The sequence below is a fragment of the Acomys minous genome (assembly GCF_964271855.1).
Source record: "Acomys minous genome assembly, chromosome: 2".
NCBI classification, from domain to species: domain Eukaryota; kingdom Metazoa; phylum Chordata; class Mammalia; order Rodentia; family Muridae; genus Acomys; species Acomys minous.
Genome location: NC_140484.1, coordinates 143,683,213 through 143,699,159, shown reverse-complemented (window position 1 = coordinate 143,699,159; position 15,947 = coordinate 143,683,213). Strand labels below are relative to the sequence as shown.

General features: G+C 44.7%; 1 protein-coding gene across 1 annotated transcript in view; it reads left to right on the top strand.

The window, feature by feature from the left end:
* Window positions 1–15,718, top strand: part of RRAS2 (RAS related 2) — a 75,162-nt gene extending 59,444 nt beyond the window's left edge. Inside the window, exons 2-6 of the mRNA XM_084772971.1 lie at window positions 1,088–1,175; window positions 2,514–2,616; window positions 2,892–3,000; window positions 11,890–12,008; window positions 14,178–15,718. Coding sequence (XP_084629097.1) covers window positions 1,088–1,175; window positions 2,514–2,616; window positions 2,892–3,000; window positions 11,890–12,008; window positions 14,178–14,265 — 507 coding nt within the window. The 3' untranslated portion in view covers window positions 14,266–15,718. The remainder of the gene's footprint in view (window positions 1–1,087; window positions 1,176–2,513; window positions 2,617–2,891; window positions 3,001–11,889; window positions 12,009–14,177) is intronic.
* The last annotated feature ends 229 nt before the right edge of the window (window positions 15,719–15,947 follow it).

Below are 15,947 nucleotides of genomic sequence, written 5' to 3'. Positions count from 1 at the left end.
TATGGCCAGTTCCTTTGCCACTGGTTCCTGGCATGGGGCAAGTAACTCCTTCAAGCAGTCGGAAAGTGGCCTGAGGAAGCCAGCCTTGGCAGAACTGAAGGACTCCTGAGAATGAGGTGTTGTCTCTCTCTCTCTATCTGTCTATCTGTCTGTCTGTCTGTCTATCTATCTATCTATCCATCTATCCATCCATCCATCCATCCAGTCCTGCATTATGTAGACCAGGCTGGCCTTGAACTCAGAGAGATTTGGCTTCCTCTGCCTCTTGAGTGCTGAGATTAAAGGTCTAAGCTACCATGCCTGGCTTCTTTTTTAATCTTAAGGGAAGATTGTGATTGCTTTGTTGATGACTCTTAGAAGATGCCAGTTGGAAGGCTTTGATAGAAAGAGGACTATCATTTAAGGAGGAAAAAACCCAAAGATGTCAGTGACAGTGTGTGATCCCTGTGGATGACGTAGTCTCCAGGCCAGCTTCTTCAGGGTGGCACGTGACACAACGTCCTCTTCCTGCTGTCTCTACCTTTATCTGTTTTGGTTCTTAGAACTGCTATTTACTGAATGTGAATAGGCCTGAATTATAGTTTCTAAGTTTTCTGGATACTTACCACTAGACACTCAGGGAAGAAGTGTCATGGAGCTTGTGCACTCTTTCTGAACACTCTAGCAGGGGAAATTCAGAATATTTATCACCTTTTCTTTACTTGAGTAGTGCACTTGATGACCGTTGTAAAACTGACAGAACTGAGAACTAGTACAGGGGCTGGAGAAATGGCTCAGTGGTTAGGGATGTGTGCAGAAACACAGTGTTCCTGGCACCCAACAGTGGGCGGCTGAGAACAGAAGCTCTGTAACTAGCTTCAGAAGCTCTGACGCCCCCTTCTGGCCTCTGTGCACACCTACATGCAGTATGCACAGGTATGCACACATATACATGCATTCATAATTTAAAAAAAAATTTAAGATAACCTAATGCAATTAAAATACATTGTTTCCTGAAAAGCAGAATTCAATAAAACTGATTGTGTTAGGTAGAAAGGCAAGTGATGTGCACTTTTAAATAAAGTTTTTTTTCTGTTTGTTTCACCAGTCCTATTTTGTGACGGACTATGATCCAACCATTGAAGACTCATACACAAAGCAGTGTGTGATCGATGACCGAGCAGCCCGGCTGGACAGTAAGTAAACCTCGACTAACCCACGTTTCTAAAGGGCCCTGGCTTTCAAGTGTTATATCTGATGTTTCTCAGGTTAAATTGTATAATTGAAATTTTAGGTAATCTTGAATATTAGCCTTTTATTATCCCTACCCTCTCTTTATTGGGGATCCACCAGCAGGCCTTGCACATGCTTGGCTAGTCCCAGCCATTTTTTTCCACTGTCATTGGTTTTAATAGATAAATCTGCATATTGCTCAATTTAAATACTCCTCAGCAGATGGGAAATTAAAGGCATACCCCCCCCCCCCCAAGTAAACTGATCTTGTTTTGTAACTTGCTGAAGTGTGCTTATTGGGGCAGTTAGAAGAAAATCAGGTCTCAGCTCTTCATGTCTTTTGGCAAATGTTAACTAGGAGAAGTGGCCATAGAGATGCGAGGTGCTTGTTAACTGGGGATTTATAGAGGCTTAGAGGCTCTAACAGTAACAAACCCTCCCCACTGAGGATAAGCCGGTTGTTTTAGCTAGTAGGAAGATCAAGAAATACATTCAGTTTGGGGAGGGAAAGAGTGAGGGGGAGAGACAGAGAAACAGAGAGAAACAAAGACACAGAGAGACAGAGATAGATGGAGAGAGAGAGAGAGAGAGAGAGACAGACAGACAGACAGACAGACAGACAGACACATACAAAGAAACAGACACACAGAGAGAAACAGATACAGAGATACAGACACTTAGAGCAAGAGTCAGATGCAGAAGGAGTGAATCAACCGTAGTTGTTTTTAAGATCTATTTTTATGTGCATCAGTGTTTTGCCTGCATGTATGTGTATATACTACATGCCAAAAAGGACAAAAGAGGGTGTCAGAGGGTGTGTTTGGAGTTACAAGCAGCTGTGACCCACCGTGTAGGCTTTGGGAACAGAGCCTGGGTCTTCTGGAAGAGCGGCCAGTGCTCTTGATCACCAGTGCTCTTGATCACTAAGCCGTTTCTCCAGCCCCAGCCTCGCTTTCTTGATTGAACTTGCAGACATCTTTTCCAAGATCTGTATATGAGGAGATAAATAACCAAGTGATTTTAGAGTTGATTTGGTTCCATCTGCTCGGATGCGTTTGATATTTTTAACCTTGTAATTGGTATGCTAATATATTCTAACCACAAAATCAATCTGTGCGACGAAGATAAACTCTGAAACTGCCTGCCATTAGAAGATTATGTCTGCCTCTGGTGCTAGGAATGGAATATTATGACGGGAATGCCATCGCCTAGGCTCTGTGGAGGACCTGGCGAGGGCGCTGCCCTATGCGGAGGCGATTTATAATGTGAAGACCCGGTTTTTTGTTTGTTTGTTTCTTTAGTTTTGGACACAGCTGGACAAGAGGAGTTTGGAGCCATGAGAGAGCAGTACATGAGGACGGGCGAGGGCTTCCTGTTGGTCTTTTCAGTCACGGATAGAGGCAGGTCAGTTCCAGCTAGAGACAAGGTCGGCATGATCAAAGAGCATTGTGGACACGTGTGGAGGCATCGTATGGAGACCCACTATTGTATAGAGTTAATATAATGTTGTTAATAAAAACTTAACCAGCAGTGCTAGGTTCTATCCAGATTGCTATTTTATGAAATTAAAATTTTCATTCTTTTTTACAGTAGAAAAATGATGATACAGTAATAAATGGAACACAGAACTTACTGAATTTAGATTCTTAGCATATGTATTTATTTATTTTGTTTTTTAGTTTTGAAGAAATCTATAAGTTTCAGAGACAGATCCTCAGAGTAAAGGACCGTGATGAGTTCCCCATGATTTTAATAGGCAATAAAGCTGACCTGGACCATCAGAGACAGGTGAGAGGGGGCTGTTCTGTGCCGGGGAAGCTGTGTGAATGGAGCCACTTACACTTACTGAAACAATAGAGTGCCCGCGCCCAAAAAGCCTGTCAGCACCTGACAGCACAGCACCAACTCGGCACTCAGCCTGGTGCACTGCGACTCACAGAATTGCATGTGCAAAGTGTGAAGAGAGTTTGGGGGGAGTTAAATTTTCATTATTTTTATACAGAATCCCAGAAAAAGCTCTCTATATAAGCCTACATATGTCTGTGCTAGTGCCAGCCTCATGTGATTTCTTGGATAACATCTAAAAACTATGTTAAGATAAATTTTGTCCCCTTCCCCTCCTCTCCCCTCCTCTTCCTCTTCTCTGTCTCTCTTTCTTAAAGAATATTTAATCAACCTTCTTCTTTAAGCCAAAAACCAAAACACAAACCAAATTTGTTTCATAACCATGATTCAACTTGTCAAACTCCTATGAAGAGTTTTCACTTATTGTGTCTTCCTGCCCAGTTCCCATTTTATTATTTTGAGGTAGTGCCTTACTGTGTGGCCCAGGCTGGTTTTGAACACATGATTCTTTGTTTCAGCCTCCCTAGTGATGACGTCACAGACCTGCGCTGCCATGCTTAGCTCACACTATATAATAATAGCGCTACCTATACATGCCTGACTTATTCACTGCTAAGTCACAATTCCTTTATTTAAAGAGTGGCTGTAATCTATACTATTACAGTATGTAGAATTACCCATCCCCCCGAAACTAGTCTTGCTGGGTATCCTAGGCTGGCCTGGAGTTCGGAGCCCAGGTTGATCTCAAAAGGGAAATCCTCCTGTCTTAGCCTTCTGGGATTATAGGAGTGCACCGCGACACCTGGTTTTGGATTTTTCTTTAGTTTAATTAATAAATGCTTGAATTTTCCTAGTGTTTCACGTTGGCCACCTCTAATGCAGGGACCTTCAGTATTAGTTTCTTTGGAACCATTTGTTTTCATCTCTTTTTGGAGGGAAACCAGCTGTAAGTTAGTGCCACCCTTGCTATTGGGGAGCTCTCTTGACTATTTCTTTTGGTCTCTGTCCCACATCTAGAAACTAGCATTGAAATGGTCTCTCTTGTTAATATTTTCTCGTTCGCACACAATTTGGTGTTAACAGATTTTTTTCCTTTGCTATTGTTGTTGTTTTTGTTAATATTATTATGTATGCACACGTGTGGGCATGCATGTGTGTGCTAAGCTACAGTGTGGATGTCAGAGGACAACTTTGGAGTCAGTTCTCTCCTTCTGCTTTTACCTGGGATCAGTTCCAGTTGCCAGACTTGTGTAGCAAGTGCCTTTACCTGCTGAGCCATCTCACCAGCCTCTGTTAATAGATTTCTAAAGATTTTGTTGGTCAAGTGTGGACATCAGGAAAATGGATTGACATACACCACCAAGGCAGATTTCCTTTTGTATCTAACTGTTTGATCTTAACCTCTGATTTGTTGCTGTATTTTCCAAATTTAAGATTTTTATTATTTTTAATTATGTGCGAATGCGACTACATGTGGGTATATGCACATGAATGTAGGTGCCTAAGGAAGCCAGAGGCATTGGATGTCCTGGAGCTGGAGAGAGGTGTGAGTGTTGGTCTTCTAGAATCTTCTAGAAAAGCAGCAAGTGTTCTTTAACCACTGCTTTATGTCCTCAAGCCCTGTAAAGTACTTTGGAAGCATACTGAATTTCAGATATTAATGTAGGGGATGATTAACCTGCACAAGACCTTCAGTGCTCCTCAGCCTGTTGGTGCTGCTATTGTAGTTGTTACCTACAGATGTACTGGGCCCTGTTGATGGCTGTTCTGGCGGGCGTATAGGGTGAAAACTGCAGGTAGTACACCCCTGGTCTTACACTGAGACTCCGAAAAGTGTCTTGATGCTATCTATTAGTGAGAATACTATTATTTTTCAGTGCATGAGTGTACACACACATGTGTACACACATGCGCGAGCACACGCACACGCACGCACACACACACACACACACACACACCCTTGAGAGGGAAAAGGGAGAATATCGCCTCTTTGAAATCTGAATTAATACAGTTACAGTGATAAAATGTGATCTCTACAGCAGTCAGTGCAAAGTGTACAATTGGGTGTTTGTTTTTGCTCCACGCCCTTGCATATGAACTTAATCACATTTATTAACTACTGCCCAGGGGGCCTCTCTGTTGTTCTTTGTATGATCCAGGACTCAGCTCCACTGGGTAGGGGAGGAGAGACAAAGCAGACGTGCAAAAACGGGCTCTGCCCCCCACCTCGTACTCTGCCCGCCCCTCACTGCTTCCTGCCTCCATTGTAGAAAAAAGTTCTTTTTCAAACATTTTTGTGGCAATAACTCCGGTGAAAGAACCGAAGAAAAGCATGGAATGTGCAGTTGTCTCTAGAGCAGAGCGCAATTGAGGGACAGTAGAAAGGAACAGAAGTTGTTTCTGTAAGTTCTGAGTTTCATGACTGGTCTCTTTGTACTGGTCTCCATGTAATTTAAAATTAGTGCTGTTGTTGTTGCTGTGTGTGTGACGTGTGTCATGCTATGGCATCCTTGTGGAGGTCAGAAGACAGCTTTTGCAAGTTGGTTCTTTCCTTCTACCCTACATGTTTTCTGGGGATTGAACTCAGATCCCAAGGCTTGAACAGCAAGTGCCTTCGCCTGTTTTGCTGGCCCTGTGTGAGTTGTTTTGAAGTTTCTGTGTACTAAGGATTACCAGTGCGAAGCATGTAGTTTCCATCTGTCTGAAGATACTCAGCATATTGTGACACTGTATGTTTATATGTCATTCATGTCAGTAAAAATGTGAGGGAGTTTCAGTGAAGTAAAAATGAGTGTGGGAAGCAACAGAGGAGATAAGGCACATTTCTTTCACCATAAAGATGTGAGTTGTTAGCTTGGAGTAAGCTTTCTGCCTGAAGTGTACGCACAGACCTAAGTCATGTACATGCTGAAAAGCTCAGGTGTCTTTCTGAGGGAGCAAAGCCAGTGCCTGGATCTGGGTTAGTGAAAGACCGTGTGTCATAAATAAGGAGAAGAGCGATAGAGGGGGCACTCAGCTTAGACCTTTGATCCCTCTGTGCACATGGACAAATGTGTACACACACACAAACACACACACACACACACACACACACACACACACACACACACACACACACGGGAGAGAGAGAGAGAGACCCTTCCCTTGAGAGGGAAAAAGGAGATATTTCAGGAAGTGAGAGACCTTGTGACTGCATGAAGCCATTTTTCGTTTGGTAGGAAGGGTTTGTCAGGACTGGTTTTCTTCCTGAGTTAGTCCTCTGAGGCTCCCCTCTCATCCCGTTTTCTAACCTAGTGTTACTTGCTTGCAGACTCTGGTATCTATCTCAACCTCATAGCCTGAGGGCAGACATGCTATTCTCATATAAATGTTGGTGTGCCACTACTGTGTGGGACCTGCGTGCTCCTCTCTTGGGCTGCAGATGCGCATGGACCACAGGAAGTAGTCCTGGGCCTTACAGTGATGAGTGAGTGTTGTACTCAGGTTGCTGAGTTTAGGGGATGTAATCTTAAATCTCATATATGTATTCAGAAATGCCAGCCACATAAAGAAAGACAAAGCACACCCTGCATTACAAAGAGAACTGACAGAAGCAATGGACTCAGTAGGCAGTGGCTAAATAGACGTCAGCCTCTTCAAACAATCTGAGGTGGTAGGAACACTGACTGTTTGAGGTAGAGGTGGTGTGGGGCGTCTGCAGAGCTCAGGTCAAGCCGAGTGAGGTGATAATTGCACCAGATGCTACTGACAGTAGACGTGTACTGGCCAAAGATTTCTGAATTGGATGGAAACTGCACTGCACACGTCTAAGATGCTCAGCAGACCCTGAGCACCCACAATAGTAAGACAGTTGCAAGACAGGTTATAATAGAAACTCCCAGTGGCCTGCAGTAAAGACAAAATCTGAGAAGTAGCTAAGGAAACACAAAACTGCATTTTGAAGAGCAGAATTAAAGACGGTGCGGAGGAGTTAGCATCGACTGCAGTTAGACAAGCCTCTGTCTGGGAACAGCCGTCATTTGCTACTTTGTGGGCTCTTTTTTCATCATCCTTCTTCATCCTTTTCCCACCCTTTCAACCCCTTAACACCAGATATGAGAGGAAAAAGGCTAGAGAGGGAAGGAAAGCGATCCCTTAGCAAGCCGGGGCTGCAGACAGGGGCGTCGTCGAGCTCCTCGGGGCAAGGTTGATCTTCACCATCAGGACATCTGATTTCTTCTCGTTGTTTCTTCTTTGCGCACAACTGCTTTACAAATTGCCACCAACAACTCACCACATCTCTCGGGGCCCTAGCATTTATGTACCCTCTTAGAAGTCTCCAGAATTCCAAACATCACACAGTTGCAGAAAATGATCTGCAGCTGGCAAAACCATGCCCCTGCTAGAGCACGAGGCAAATCATAGTCCGCTGCTATGAAGCAGCCCCATATGCCACACCTGGCTTTAAAGTGAAAACATAGTTTTAAACCCCACCCCCTTTTCTGTGTGTGTGTTTTTAAAGAAACCAGAATTCCAAAACTGTTGCTGCATCTGGGAATGTTCACGAGGTAGTACCTGGCTAGCCATGGGCCTGGCTGTGAGGGGTTATCTACATTAATTAGTTAACTGAAAGGTGATTGTGGGTGACATCATTCCGTTGGCTGGGGTACTGGATTGCATGGAAATGAGAAAATGACCTGGACACAGGCATTTATCAATCTCTGCTTCCTGATTGTGGAGGTCATGTGACCAGCACCTTTCCCTGTGACTTTCCGGCCATAATGGACCTAACCATTTCTTTAAAAATGAAGTTGAGTTATGAAGTTGAGTCCCTTAAACATGAAATGAATTCAGCATCACCAGACCCGAATTACCAGAAATATAAAGAGCAGTCCTCAGGCTGAGAGATAATGACCCCAGCGGGGGCATGAGTCAACACAGCGAAGAGGATCACTGGGCCTGGCAATTATGTGGGTAAATATAAATGACAAAGCTACTGTTATTTAAACCTCTTCCAAGCATAAGGGAATGTTTGAGCAAAAATAATGTGAGGTGAAAGCTGGTTAACACCAGAGAAGAGCGAGAAGGCAGAGCAGGCTATGAGGGTCTCACACAGCGTGTGAAACCAGTTTGATCTCACTGAGTATGTCGATAAATTAAAATGGAGACCATGGGGGCTGGAAAGATGGCTCAGCGGTTAAGAGCACTGACTGCTCTTCCAGAGGTCCTGAGTTCAATTCCCAGCAACCACATGGTGGCTCACAACCATCTATAATGTGATCTGATGCCTTCCTCTGGCTGCAGGTGTACATGCAGGCAGAGCACTGTATACATAATAAATAAATAAATAATAAAAAAAATGGAGACTGTGAAGCCACTGAGGTACCTAACAGACACAAAGTGGATAGCTGACGGGGGGATGAAAGGGCAACGTAGAAATACTTCTTAACTCAAGAGGCAGAGTGCGGTGTGCGTAGAGCAGAGAGTGGAGGAGAGCAGGCCTCACGCTCTCAATGCAGAGGCTAATGGTGTCATCTCGGGTGAAAGAGCAAGGTCCTGCAAGACATCTGCTCTCAGCTTCAAGACACACACCCTACTGAAAGTAGAAGGATGGGGTAAGATGCTGTGCTGGCAGCAGCGAGAGTAAAGTGTGGCCGTAAGATAGCAGCTAAGTAGGTTTAGAACCACTGTCAGGGTAAAGAGTTGTTTCACAGTGACAGAGACTAATTCACCGGGAGGACTTAATGGCCTTAGCCATTGATGGGCTGCACAAACAGCTTCGAAAGTCCTGATGTAAGAGTTAAAAGAGTCACAGAGAAAAGCAGACAAATCCACTTACAGGGAGAGAAGTAGAAAGAAAGTGAGTGATGTGTAGCTGGCTTGCGGAGGACTATGAACCAGCGTGTCTCAGTGGACCCCAGCGACCGTTCCACCAGCAGCACCGTGTGCGCTGTTCTGACTCCAGCGACCAGCAGCACCGTGTGCGCTGTTCTGAAGAATGGCCCATAAAACAAGCCTCAGTAGCTTTGTCAGATAACACACACACACATCCTGGTGACAGTGGCGTTGATTTGGACATTAGGAAATCTTCAAATTCCTAAGCATATTTCTTACACTTAAAGGGAAAAAATTTTAAAAGATTACAAAGAATTCTGAGTGGGATACAGCTTAAACACAGTATGTCAAGATTTGTGGACTGCTGTAAGAGATGCTGTGTCACTAGGTATATTAGAGAAGAAAAACAGCAAATTAAAACCATACTAAGGAGGGAAGTGAAGTAGAGAAACTGCAGGGCAGTGGTAAAAGTGTGGTGGGCAAGGCCCATTACCCACAAAGAAAAGGAAACAGGAATATAAAGACTACAAAAATAAGTAAAAACCCCAGATGGCTTTTGTAAGGTAGACCAAACTGGCAAGCCTCCAGCCAGAACGATCAGATTGGGTCAATCTGACTGTCTGTCTGTCTGTCTGTCTGTCTGTCTGTCTTCTGTCTGTCTAGCAACCAGATAATGAACTTAACTAATGTGTATGAAGCTCTATGTTTGAGTCCCATTGAAAGAGAAGAAAGGGACCAGAAGTCTGTATACAGAATGAAAGAGATCCATCACTTTACGTCTTACAAACGTGCGAAGCATAAAGAGATGCTGTAAAGAACTTGACAATAAATTCAGTGAGATGGGTACAGCGTCAGTGAGAGGGGTACAGCGTCAGTGAGAGGGGTACAGCGTCAGTGAGAGGGGTACAGCGTCAGTGAGATGGGTACAGTGGGAAGGCATAAACCAGCAAAGCTACTCAAGATGCAGGTGTATTGATGCATTCGTCACACCTGCCCTTGCTGAATGTGTCAAGCTGAGATGGAGTCACTGGTGGATTATATTAAACTCCTAAGGAAGGAACACTCCTTGTATCAAACTGTTCCTGAGCATTGAAGAAGTGAGAACTCTTTCCAACTTGTTCTATGAAGCCAGGAATAATCTGAAACAAAATCAGACAGACAGGAAGAATCACAATCCATCCTCTCTGCCGAGCATACATGTAAAAATTCTTAACGAAATGTTAGTAAATCGAATTTGGCAGTAGGCAGTGTGCCCAGATGAGTTTATTTCAGGAGTGGAAACGAGCCATCATAATTTATCATGTCAGCACACTGAAAACGAAAAATCACACCATCATCTGAATAGGGGAAAAAAACCCATTTTGATATATCTGACGTTTGTTCTCGACAATTCTCCTTATAAGCAGGATGGTTGGAGAGTTTGCTAAGCTTTGGGTAAAGGGCATTTTAAATAAAATCCTATAGCTGCCAACATATGTATGGTAAGCGGCAGCGTGCCTTGACCCCCAAGGTCAGTGTGGAGTCATGAGGACCACTCTCACTGCTTGTGTGGAGGATGGGCGGTGCTGAGCGGTGCAGGGAGGCCGGAGAAAGCAGCCGCAGCGTCAGCACCAGAAAGCAGTGGAGGAAAAGGCTTCTGAGTGCACAGAGCTCAGACAGCGGCAGAGTGTTTCCAAAGTGTGATAGGCAGTTGTTGCTGCGATCTCGCAGTGAACGGGAGTTAGCCTGAGAGGGCAGAGGATGCGCCTTTGGCGGAGGGAGTTCGTGGTCCCAAGTGTTCTTGTCCACACCTGACTTTCTAAGCCTTTCTCCAGCCATTTACTCTGAGGATAGTTTCCAGGAAACCACAACTTTAAGCTCTGTGATTTATGCAAATATAAGTAAATAACTGCATAATGACGTAAAGTATTGCTTTTGGACCCATTCTATTTAAAATGCAGAGGGTTAGTGATAATTAATGGCTTCTGCCTTACCCTTTCCCTCTCTCCCTCCTTCCTTCCCTCCCTCACACCCTTCCCTCCCTCCCTCCCTTCTTCCTTCCTTCCAGCTTCCACCAGTGTGTTCCTGTTCATCACTCCCACTCACCCCCCTCTCCACACACTGCTGTGTTTCCTATGTAGGAGGTACAGGCCAGGGCAACAAGGAGATCCTGTGGCCTGGGAAGCCTGTGTCCCCGTCTTTGCTGGTTCCTTTATAACTTTTCAATCTTCCAGTTCTACTCTGGGCAAGCCAAGCCCATGTGCTCTTAAGGGCTCCCACTTAGCTACAGACTCTATTTGGTTCTTAGATCCCTGCCTCAGGCGGGCTCTCCCTGACCCCCTTGATAGGCACTGTTACAGCACTTTCTATTTTCTCTTTCTTTAACATTGCATCTAATGTTTCTGGAGTCGTCTGCAGACTAAACCTTGAAAGTCAGTGCAGATGTCCTTTGATAGGAATAGGGATTGGTTCCGGGATTCCCCCCATAGACACCAGAATCTTTGGATACTTAAAAGTCCCTTTTAAGCAGAAGCAGAGACTTGGCATACAACCTGTGTATACTCTGCTGTATATTTGAAAGCACGGACGCTATGTAAACACTTGTTCTGTATTGTTTAGGAGTAACGGCCTGATTAAAGATGCATGTGCTCACTACGGTTACCATTCAGTCCAGGGGTTGGTTTTATTTTATTTTGGAGATGGAGTCTCAGGTGTCCTCAAACTTCTCTATAGCCAAGGATGGCCCTGAATTTCTGGCGCTCCTTCCTCTACCTCCAGAGTGCTGGGATCCTAAGAGCGAGCCAAGTGTTTGACTTGCAGTTGGTTGAGCCATGAACACTGCAGGGGCATCCTTCTGAGCTGTGCAGAGATGGGCTTCTAATTGTGTGGCACTGTGGCACCTGTCTGTCCCTTACGATGAGTCGTCCTGGACTCCTGGGGGCCGCAGTAGCAGCACTGTGTGTGTGTAGCCAGGCTTAGACGGGCCAGAAGGGGTAGTTAATGCTGTGCCTTAAACACAACCGTTGCCATGCATTTCAGGTAACACAGGAGGAGGGCCAGCAGCTAGCGCGGCAGCTCAAGGTCATGTACATGGAGGCATCGGCAAAGATCAGGATGAACGTAGATCAAGCTTTCCATGAACTCGTTCGGGTTATAAGGTAAGCAGGACACGAGTCAGGCGTGTGCTTTAATAGATGGCTATGCAGTGTTTGTGGTGAGGAAGGGAATTGTGACAAGAGCCATTGAACTAGGGGCTGGTGCACACTGTGGGTTAAATTTCCATTAAATACACAGCATGATCTAGACACTTCCAACCCTTGAAAGTCTCATTTAATTATCTTAAGTTGAAGTAGAAAGTGCATGTGAGGATTTTGAAAATGGTAAATGCTTTGACGGTGGTGATGACAGCCGCTAATCAAGTCTCTGTCAGACACCGAGCAACATCCTTTCAATGTTAGTACATTTGGCCCTGACTGTAACCCAGAGAGCTGACTGCTTCCTCTGCCCTCACTTTCAGGAGAGAAAACAGTACAGAAGGTTGTTCAGCCTTTATGTCTATTTGTTTGTTTTGTTTTTTCGAGACAGGGTTTCTCTGTGTAGCCTTGGCTGTCCTGGACTTGCTTTGTAGACCAGGCTGGCCTCGAACTTACAGCTATCCGCCTGCCTTTATGTCTATTAAATGTTGGGACTTGCATCCAAATCTCAGATTTCTATGCTGCCAAACCCCTGCCATGCTAAGAGTAGCCCAGGCAGCAGAGGCTCCATTGTCTCTCAGGTGTTTGGCCCCCAGTAACTCACATAAGCAATGCCACTGCAGTCTACAGAGATGGCGTAGGAGTCCTCTGGCTTAGGAAGTGTTGGCGGATTGTAAGATGGCGGAGGTCTGCTGTGCATGTTGCACTGAATAAGCTGCTTGTGTTGTGGTTCTGGGTCCTGTGACTGCTTCTTCCTCTTCCTGGCTGTCTCTACTTGTTAGAGAGTTTTGACGGGCATGTGGAGTGGGTTCCTTTTCTTTGTACGTCTCGGTGAACTGACCCTGAGATGCAGACTTGAAGGGAAGAAAGAAAGGCTCTGAGTTTTATAGTTCCTCATAAGTTTCAGCTTTACAGGATGGGAACATTCTGGAAAAAGATGGTAGTGACCGCTACTCAGCAGTGAGAATGGACCGGTCACCACTGCGCTGTAACTTAAAGTTCTGCTGCCCACGCCGCGCTACCCATTTCAGTGCTTGACTGATGAAGAGCTTCCTTCCTAAAAATAATTACTACCTTAACTGAATACCCATCTTTCCTCTTGACTCTGAAGAATCCTAGATTCTCACCTGTCGACCAGCCAGGTCAGTGAGCCAGGAAGGGAGGTGGAGGATTTTTTCTTTTTAAACATCACAAAATCTTGAATCCTCATAAGAGCTGTGAAGGGATAGGTTTTTATTATCCCCATCTAAAAACTGGAGTCCCGGAAGACAGCTCACTTGCCTAGCTCTGACTTTCTTTACTAGGTGGCAGAGAGAGAGTGAGTATCTGTGCATCTCTGAGAGGTAGTTTCCCACTGTCCTCGACGGTGCATGGTTATTGCTAAGTGTGTCTTTTAGGTCTAGGGATTTCAACTTAGAGGATACAGGCATCTGATGCAGGACTCAGCGAGGAAGGCAGTTTATTCTCACATGGAGACCTCACACACGCTTGGCGAACCTCTGCACCCCTGAGCCTCACCCTGTTCCTCTGAACCCCTGAGTCTTTTCCTCCCATGGCTTTACTCTAAGCCCCTAGTGCAGTAGTATTCAACTTGTAGGCTGTGACCCCTTTGGGGGACTGAGCGACCTTTCACAGGGGTCGCCTACGGCCATGAGAAAGCACAGGTGTTTATATTACAATTCATAACAGTAGCAAACGTTATAGTTATGAAGTAGCAACGAAAATAATTTTATGGTTGAGAGGTCACCACAGCATGAGGAACTTTATTAAAGCAGCGACTCTCCACCTTCCTAAGGCTGCAGCTCTTTAATATAATTCCTCATGTTATGGTGACCCTCAACCATAATGTTAACTTTTGTTGCTACTTCAAAACTGTAATTTTGCTACTGTTATAAAGTGTGATGCAAATACCTGACATACAAGATATCTGCTACGTGACCCCCAGAGGGGTCATGGCCCACAGGTTGAGAACCGTTGGTGTGAAAGGGTTGCGCCATTCGGAAGGCTGGGACCCATTGCCCTAGTGGACCACCGGGAAGAGTGTACGTTTCAACGCAGTGTGTCCAGAAGTAAACTGCATCCGCATTGGGCCGTTACTAATGATGATGCTATTCAGAGTTCTCTGTCTTACAGGAAGTTTCAAGAGCAAGAGTGCCCTCCTTCACCAGAGCCAACCCGGAAGGAAAAGGACAAGAAAGGCTGCCACTGTGTCATTTTCTAAGAGTCCCCTGAGTTCTAGCTAACAACTGCCAGGGAAGCCCTCATCTCTGTTACGGTTTACATCACGCTGGTACCTTTGTAGCCTTAGACCGATGCTCACCGTGTCAGCCTTACACCAGGAAGCTGCCTAGTCCTTTCTGCGAAGCTAATGTCACGGTCTCTCCCAGACCCGTGTAAAGGAAACACTAAGGCCGCTTCAGACGTTATCTGACTGCTCTAAAACACGTCTCCACACGCAGATGCATTCTGTAAGGGCTCACATTTGAATAGGGACGAACCACGTTTGGAACCTGAGCTGTTTGCTAAGCTGAACTGACAGGTCGTGAGGTAACGTTAACTTCTGGAATCATGTTGCCCACTGTTACTCTAAATAGAAACGTAGGGAAGGTTGGTTCTTTTGTTTTGTTTTGTTTTGTTTTTTTAATGTGAATTTTTGCCTATCTTTAAAACTTTTGATGTCAACTTTCATTAACCTTAAATACACTGAATGGAATCTACAAAAGTGAGACATCTCAGACCTTTCCTGATGCTACGGCTTTTGTTTCTCCAGTGGCCAGAACACCAAAACGCCTGCTGTATTTATGGATTAAAAACTGCTGATCAAGCCTTTGTTATTATGCCTCCTTCAAGATGACAGTGTTCTCTGTGGCCAAATGTTGGGGCTGATGCTGTACTTAGGTGTTTCAGTGAACTTGATTTCTTTTCACAGCCGTGGTAAGGGTAAGAGGGAGTGGTTCCTGTCTGTCTTCCTTTTCAAGTATTCCTGGTTAAACGATTTAAAAAAGAAAGAAAGAAAGAAAGAAAAAACCCAACCCACACAAACTAAAACTCTTTCTGTTTGATGTGTAATATAAAATATGGTATTGATCTTTCCAGAGTCAGAGATGATTAATGTTTTTTGCTATATACTTTTATACGTTATTTTCTTATCAAACTAGTTAACAAGTATTTTTATATGTTTGTAAGCAAATATGCTTTCACAGCGTACCTTGTGTATATGTAAAGATGGGTATTTAATTCTCACTGTTCACTGTTAGTTGACAAAGAGAAAGTGGATGGCACGGCGACTATGTCAGGGCTTTTGTTTGCTGGCTTGGTCCTGTTACATCCACCAGTGGCCAATAATCAGAAAACCTTCCCGACAGAACACAACAGGACGAGACTGTGACGTCACGTTGCGTTCAGTGTCCCCGCTTCATATTGACTGTTATATCCAGTATTACGTGTAAAACCTCTACTTGACAATTAGTGTAACTGTGGATGGCTTCTGGTTTTGTTTTTAACTCTGTGGATTGTGTTTAAGCAATTCCAAGTGTGTTCCTGATTTTGAGACTCTCAGTGGTATTGCACAGTGGTCACTTTATTGAATGTGTACAACAGTCCCATGAAGTTTATAAAGTGGACCCTTGTATAGCTGCAGGTGCTAGAATTAAAGTTGATCTGTTATCACCAGATGGCGCTTGACGGCTCCTTCTTCATGCCAGGGGCTTCTGTGAGGGATCCAGACCTGGCTTGAGTAGCTGTGCCTTTTCTGCACCATGTCTTAGGGAGTTCTGCAGGGGAACTTACTGTTCTATTGCTTTCTTGAGGTTGGCAGTTTTTAAACTTTTTCTGAAGTGTTAACCCCAGCTGTAGAGGAGGGAGGAAGGTGACTATATTCACATAGAGACCCCCCGCTCCCTC